This window comes from Stegastes partitus, unplaced genomic scaffold, assembly GCF_000690725.1.
Source record: "Stegastes partitus isolate 25-593 unplaced genomic scaffold, Stegastes_partitus-1.0.2 Scaffold1079, whole genome shotgun sequence".
NCBI lineage: Eukaryota > Metazoa > Chordata > Actinopteri > Pomacentridae > Stegastes > Stegastes partitus.
The window spans coordinates 123,094-131,245 of NW_007578810.1; the positions used below are offsets into that span (position 1 = coordinate 123,094).

Here is an 8,152-nt window from a genome sequence, read left to right on the forward strand (position 1 = left end):
TTTTGCAATAAAAAATAAACATTAATTGTCCATAAAAAGGGTCTCTATTTGTTCCTCTTCCAGCTGCTTTAATGATAATGTGAAACACTGTTTCCATGGAGATGCAGGACATATTTATATTTATTGTAGTTAAACATGAAGGAAAAAGTGATGAGAGCAAAAAACACTGAGACGTCTTGGAGTTTCGAGAGTTAACCAGTTCTCTTGTGTTTGTGTTTATATGTTCAATTTGTGTTTATACGTTCTATTTGTGTTTATATTTGGTTGTCAGAAGTCTATTTGTGACATTTTTCTTTTGCTGGAAGCCGAGATGTCCGACTGAAACCTCGCTGTGTGTTTGGAAACGATGGAGGGATTCTGATTCAACAAGTGAAGCAACAAACCCTCAAAGACTCAAAAGACTGTCCGGCTTTGTAGGAAACTTTATTTTCCTGATGGTTTAAATTAAATTTGAATGCATCTTTAATGTCAGTCAGAATGTGGATTTTACATCTCGTCCATTCGCTGCATCCCGATGATGCTGCTAGCGTTAGCATTGAGCTAATGGTGAAGAAGAAACACAAAGAAGAAAACGACGTCGTGTTTTATTTGATTAATAGATAAACTGTATGAGTTTGATTTCTTTCTTAATATTATGTTCTTTTGGTAATTTTTAAAACGTTTTTCTTATGTTTCTTTTATGCAGAGTTTAGTTAGTTGGCAGTGTTTTGTTTATTAGCTTTAGTCAGACGTTTGTACAAATTTTGTTGTATAATTCTTGGTGTGTGTAATGTTTTGTTGTTTGTTTGTTTGTTTGTTTTACAGTAAGCTTTCTTTTTAGTCCTGTTTTTATATCATAAATACTTTGTTCTGTGAAATCTGTAAATACTGGGGTGCAAAATTTTGTTGAAATGATTTATTTAATAAAAAAATAAAAGTTGAAGAAGGAAAAAAAAGCTTTCTGTTGTGATGAAGCTCCACCTGCTTCTCATATTTGAAAACCATTTGCTTAAATCTGCTATTTCCTAATCCTTCATTTCTAAACGATGTTAAGATAAGAAACCCGGTGCTGTCAGGAGGTTCGTTGGGTTTAAGCTCAGCTCAGTGAAACCCCAGCAGCCCCTAGTGGCCGTTGGAGGATCTACAACAGAACACAGGAGGCGGCAGTTTGTTTGTTTTCAGCATCTTTAAATCAGATTAAAACGTGACACAGACTCTTTTACAAAACAATCATTCAACAGCAACAATATACAAGATAATCATTTTAAAAAAACAGAAAAAAACCTCTTTGTTTTTATATTAAAGCACCATTTAAGTCGTCGTTATATTAATTATTAGATTTGGCATAAATATGATGAATGAATACTTACAGTCCGATTTAGCCTGACGGCTAACAGGCACCAATAAACGCTTCAGTACAGCAAAGGTATGAAACAATGAGAAGGACCAAACCGGAGGAAGCTCTGACAGTGTCGTCAGCACAGCGATCAATATGTGTGTGTGTTCAGGCTGCGTTGTTGGTGATGTTGTTATTGATCTCCATCCTGCTGATCAGTTCGGTCACCAGCTGCTGCACCGTGTGGGAACGCAGCCGGCCCACCTCCAGCACGCCCTCATGGTTCACGCTGTCCGAGTCCTCGTAGCTCTTCACCACCTGGTCCATCAATCAATCAATCAGTCAATCAATCAATCAGTCAATCAGTCAATTATGTATCAAACTGAATCAGTCATTTGAAGTCTTCACCACCTGATTGATCAGTCAGTCACTCAATTAGTCAATTATTTAATCAGTCAATCAATCATTTTTATATCACACTGAGTCCTCGTAGCTCTTCACCACCTGATCGATCAATCAATCATTTATGTATCAAACTGAATCAGTCATTGTAACTCTTTACCACTGGATCAATCAATCAATCAATCAATCAATCAATCAATCATTACATTTTACTCAGTGTGATATCTGGTGAGAGTGAATGAGCGTACACTCTCCATCACCCTATTGATTGACTGATTGATCATCAATCAACCGATCAGTCAATGAAACAAACAACCAACAAATCTGACAACCAATCAGCTAGTGAGTCAGGTGATTTACCCAGTCAATCAGTCAATCAGTCAATTAACTATGTACCAGGCTGTGTTGTACTGATCAGTTGATCAGTTGATCAGTTACTATGGAGCGTTGTTACAGGTCACGATCAATGAGTCTATCAACCCTAATCAATAACTGGGCGTATTGATCGGATGTGTGTTACCTTGTTGGTGATCAGAGACAGACCGAAGACTCTCAGGCCGCAGTGCGTCGCCACGACGACCTCGGGAGCCGTGCTCATACCTGAAAGCAGATGGCACCGCCAATCAGAGTATTGATCGAGTGAGGTGATCGGTTATGAACAGTCTGAACCCCTGAAGGCAGATTGTCTTTTAGAAATCAACAAAACGACCATTTATCAACGAGAAACCGGAAAACACAGAAAGCTGTCAGGGTTTCGTCTTTCCAACGGTCCTTGAACGCATCATTAGTGACAAACTCTGTTTCAGCTTAAAATCATTTTGTTCTACACGTTGAAAAATTCACCAACAATTTATTCTAATGAGCTGTTTTGTTTGATTTAAATATTGTTTTTAAAAAAGTGTAATTTTACAGTCAAATCTTGTAAAATCATTTTTTCTATGTGGACATTATATTTTGTCCAGTTTGATCCATTTTATTACATATTTAATACTTTCTATTAAATATTATCTGTACTTAAACAAAACAGGTAAATCAAATTCGTTCTGTCGTACCAACAGCGTCCACGCCGAGTCGATGCAACAGTCGGGCCTCGGCGATGGTTTCAAAGTTGGGCCCGCCCACCATGGCGTACACGCCCTCCTGCATGAGTCCGGCCACGCCCAGCTGCTTGGCGATCTCCATCGCTTGGCAACGCAGGTTTTTGTCGTAGCAGCCTGACATGGCCGGGAAGCGAGGCCCGAACCTGCAAATGATAAATAACCACAAAAACGACACTGTTCACTGAGGTAAAACACCGTCAAAACACAATCACAATAAACAAAGTGAACGACAACAAGGAACAACAACCGGACAAACAACACACGATTAGGGGGCTGCACTATGATGTTGAGGCTACAGTCGGAGTTTTCAGAGTTAAAAAGGTGGTTCTCTTTAACCTGCTGATTCCCCACGGTAACTGATGCTGCACAGTCGGATCACCATGGTAACTGATGCTGCACAGTTGGATCACCACGGTAACTGATGCGGCACAGTTAGCTCACCATGGTAACTGATGCTGCACATTCGAATCACCGTGGTAACTGATGTTGCATTGTTAAATCACCATGGTAACTACTGCTGCATGGTTGGATCACCATGGTAACTGATGCTACACACAGTTGGATCACCATGGTAACTAATGCCACAGTCGGATCACCGTGGTAACTGACTGATGCAAGTTCCTCCTCAACTGAAATTTTTAAGACAGGACTCAAGACCTACATGTTTTTATTGGCTGATGATAGTTCTTAATGTTTGTTATCTTTTACAAACTGATTGCGTTTTGCACTTATTTCTGCCGCTGCGTGGCTGTTAACCCGGGCAGAGCTTTGGTGAACTCCGGTTGTTGTCAAACGTGCTGTATAAGTAAATTCTGGTTTTAGGTTCTGTTGATCCTGCTAACACAAACAAAGCCTGGATATGTTGAATCTACTTCATAGTGCAGACCCTCTGTTCAGGTTCACCGCAGTGGCCTTACTTGTCGTCGTTGGGGCCACACAGCGGGTTCAGACCGACCAATCCGGGGAAGTTGACGTGGTCTTTGATGATCATGATGTCGCCGGGCTGGAGGCCGTCGGCCAATGAGCCGGCGGCGTTTGTCACGATCAGGGTCTCGACGCCCAACAGCTTGAAGACTCGAACCGGAAACGTCGTCTGAGGGATGCAGACGGACAGAAGAGTGATTGATTTCATCGTAGCCTCGGTGGTCTGATAGGACCAGCTTCCTGGTTAGGGTTGTTGTCATGGAAACTGGTTGTCAGGTGATGCTTTTTACTTAAAAATGACCACGTGAACCCAAAAACCTGCCAGTGGGCTTGAAAGGCCTGTTATCTTTTAAAAATACAGCCAAAAGTATGCTTTGTATCAGAGCCATAAACCGTAAAAGCTGAAAAAAATGGCTGATTTTAAACTTCCTGACAGTCCTTGAACTTCTCACCTGTGACGTGAACTTAAATCACTTTATTTCAAATGTCTCAGTTTAAAATTATACAACAAATAAAATGTTTGCTCTAATTAGATTCTGTAAAAAAAAAAAAAAAATCAGCTCCTCTGTGTAACCATGAAGCCATCAGTGACTGAGTTCTGACCAACAGGTAAGTGACAAAAATTCGGAGAGTTTTCAGGTTGAACTGCAGGCGGTGTTTCCACAGAGCGGGGACGAGACAACGAAAGAAACTGAGAGGAAAATAAAGCACAGTGGATCAATAAAATAAATGCAGCACGGCTCAGGAACAGGACACAAAGGAGTAAATTGTCTGCAGATACATCCAGCATGGTGAAACATCTCCCTACAGCTGATGAGCAGAGTGGAGAGAAACAGTTTGTGAAGGCTGTAAACAGAAACAGTTGAAAATCGACAGTATGTGGAGCTTCCACTTCCTGTTTTCTTTAATGGTGGTAACAGCTGTGGTCATGTTGATTCCACGTTTTTTCCATTTTTCTTCAGTAATTTATTCATTTTTCTCTCTCTCAAGTTCTCTCTCCTTCGTTTTATGGTTGTTCTGGTTCTGTCGAGGTGCATACTGGTTTTATACTGCAGTGAAAAAGTGAGGAAGAAATGTGACAAGAGGAATTTATTTTTTTTCACCTCCTCTCCGGCTGTGTCTCCTGACAGTTACATAATCAGCTGGTCTTATTGTAAACGGTTAAATATAAATGGGGTATTTTTTGCCTCTGGGGTGGGATGTGTTCAGCTGTGAGGAAGGTTTTGACGGAGCGCCACCTGCTGGACGGCGGCGCGTCAGGAGGATGTGCGACCGTGTGAGCGGTTGTAACAAACAATGGCAGCATTGAACGGTTCGCAGCTAACAGGCTGCATGTGACTGAACTCATGCCGGACCTGAGCCAGGTTCTCACAAACCAGGACAGGTTCGGTCTCATGCTGCTGATTACGGTCATGTGCGCTCCGCAGCAAGGTTGCGTGACTGAGTCGGTCAAAGCAGCTCAACTGTAACCGGGTGTATACGTAGGCCTCGTTTGTGTTGGTCGCCTGGTTTTATTGGGTTACATAAAACCTGGAAGTGACCCAAAACAAATAAAAGACTTTTCCTCAATGAGAAGTCATGAAGCCACATCTGTGAAGGTTTTGATAAAACCTAATAATATAGTTAACTTTAATTTCAGAGTACAGTTTGTGTATTTTATTTGTTTTCTAGCAGAGTCCCAGATTCATCACCGTAAAGCATCTGGTGAAAGAAAGTCAGAGTTTCATGTCAATTTATCTCAATAACTATTAAGATAAAACTTGATTATTTAAAGAAATTCTAGCTGAGAAAAAAACTACATAAAATGAGAATGTGCTGTGCCTAGTTGAAGCATAATAAGATATTAGTAGGAGGCATTACTGATGATAAATAAGTTAAAATAAGACCAGAATAGAAACAAGTAATATTAGACACTATAATAATAATAATAATAGTAATAATAATAATAATAATAATACATTTATTTTGTGCAGCACTTTTCAAGATACTCAAACAGGGTATAAGATGAAAACAGGAACAAAACAAGTTGAATAAAAAGCAGATAAAAGAAAAAAAGCATAGAAGGCAGGTAAAAAAAGAAAGAAAAGTAAAACAGTCAAACGTTAAAAGTGACCTTAAATGGACCTGAATGTGTGGAGGTCAGGTCATTATAATTAAATATCACACATTAAAGCCAGTTTTAAAAAGCAGCTAGAACTTAGTTTACAACTACAAACTTGATCAGATTGTAATGACGTTAATAGTTTTGGACCATTTATTTAAAATTATATCTGAGGGACAATTACAGGAATGTGTGGTATTTGATAATTTACCTAAATGGCATGAATGAACAACTCTTCATTTTCTTTGCCATCAAACTGCTAAGCTCCACACTTTACATCAACCTGGACGACCTGCACCTTAACTGTACATAAGTGTGAATATATTTTCTTTTAGAGGTTGATATTTGTTTATTTTTTGTACTTTGATATTTATTTATCTATTGCCTTCAATGTATGCTTTATTTTAATTTTAATGTATTTCTATCTTCATTCTTGGGGGGAAACGTGCATGTAACGAACAAGAATTTCCCATCGGTGATTAAAATTTTTTTTTTAAAAAGTATTTCTGATTCTGATTAATAAAAAATCCCAATGAAAGCTGATGTGGAAATAATATATTAATAATACGCTTTTAAGGTAATACAAACTCATTTTTAATAATATTAAAGAGCCTAAAAAATTATTATTTCTACATAAAAAATTGTGCCAGTGTTTTCTGTTCAGTCTCTAAAAACATATTTTAAAAAAGCTAAAACACGTGTAGAGGGCGTTTCATTCTAAACCAAACAGTGAAATCAGATCCTTTTGTCATCAGACAAACGAGCTAAAATCAACATCTGAGCTGAGAATCCACTGATATTTCCATGATAAATGATCCTCAGAGTGAAAGCAAGACGATAAAAACTTCTGCTCTCAATCAATCATTCATCTGTCAATCACAGACACAGAGGGCGTGTCCTTCCTAAAGGGGGCGGGGCCAGCAGGTGCTCACCTGCATTTAAAGCTACAGACACTGAAACAGCCTGTTTAGACTTCAACCAGGAGTCATGTGGAAACCAACCATCTTTGTGTTGAAAGACTCTTTAATTAATCAGATGACCGGTTTGAGGTCTGGATCAGGTTCAGGGAGGATTCTGTGTTCGTACCTTCAGCAGCGAATGTCCTTCGTACATGTGGAAGCGACCCTGCATGCAAACGCACGTTTTCCCCTTCAGCTCCCCGAAGACCAGCCGACCTGCATGACCCTGAACTGCAACACAGAGAAATAAAAAAAAAAAAAGCGTCAGAAGTGATTTGAATTCATTCACCAGCGTTGCTAAGCTAACAGCTCTGGAGCAAACAGTTCCCCCTGCTGCAGGTTTTTATTAATGCTAGTTCAGGTTCATCTTTTAGTGACGCCTGTAGCGTTGCATGAATGAAGTCAGATTTAACCTGTTAGTCGCTGCTCGTTAGCTGACGAACAAACCGGCTGCTTGATGAGCTGAAGAGACTAAAACAACAGCCCAAAACACATTCAACACCCAATATTAAGTTAGTTTAACTTTGTCTTAATTAGTTAATTAATTAAACAATGGCCTCCGACTGCTAATGAGGATCTTAGAGACCTTTCACGTGAATCAACTCTTTGAAACCCAAAACCTGTTTGAAATACGTGTTGTCTTAAAAAAGAAATTAAGCAACATTTCTTCACCAGAAACTGTAAAAACAGAAACAAAAAAATCACTGAAATTTAAATTTTCTGAAATTAAAGTTGAACCACTCGACTGTGACAAAACTGCTTAAATCTTAAAATTTTGTCATTTCATCAGAATCAGTTTATTCGAAGTGTCTCATTTTAGAATTTGCCAAAAAAATACCGTTAGCGCTAACCTGAATCTGTAAAAAAAAAAAAAAAAAAAAGTTCAACACTATTACTGCCTCAAACATTCAGGGATTCTCACTTTAACTGCAGACTGTGTTTACAGCCAGCAGGGAGGAGACGAGTGGAAACTCAAGCATCATCTGTGGACAGTTTCTGGCTCTGATATATGACAGATGGTGTAATTTAGGCTTCAGACTTAATATAATTCACATGTAAATCAATGTGTCAGTACTTAAAAACACAACATTTCATGGAGCTGTTTGTGAGTCAGTAGCAAACACATTCAGTTGTATTAACATTAAAGTGCAGCTGTGTGTCAGGAACAACTACCCGTGCTCTGAGGGAACCCCGGGATGTCGGAATAAGCGAAGGAGTCTTGACACTTGAGGGTGTCGGCGAGCATGCCCAGTCCGGACCCGCAGATGATGGCCACCTGGGGGCGGTGCTTCGTCTGAGACATCAACCAATCGGCCGTCTTCTGGTATTCGTCATGACTGAAGACACGATG

General features: G+C 39.5%; 1 protein-coding gene across 2 annotated transcripts in view; it reads right to left on the bottom strand.

The window, feature by feature from the left end:
• Positions 1-1,149: 1,149 nt before the first annotated feature.
• Positions 1,150-8,152, bottom strand: part of pnp4a (purine nucleoside phosphorylase 4a) — an 11,550-nt gene continuing 4,547 nt past the window's right edge. Inside the window, exons 2-7 of one of the 2 annotated variants that reach the window (XM_008295830.1) lie at positions 7,975-8,138; positions 6,929-7,032; positions 3,735-3,910; positions 2,770-2,960; positions 2,238-2,317; positions 1,150-1,633 (exon numbers count right to left, since the gene is read on the bottom strand). In XM_008295830.1, the coding sequence (XP_008294052.1) occupies positions 1,484-1,633; positions 2,238-2,317; positions 2,770-2,960; positions 3,735-3,910; positions 6,929-7,032; positions 7,975-8,138 (865 nt within the window). In that variant the 3' untranslated portion in view covers positions 1,150-1,483. The other variant, XM_008295831.1, reaches the window with a different exon arrangement.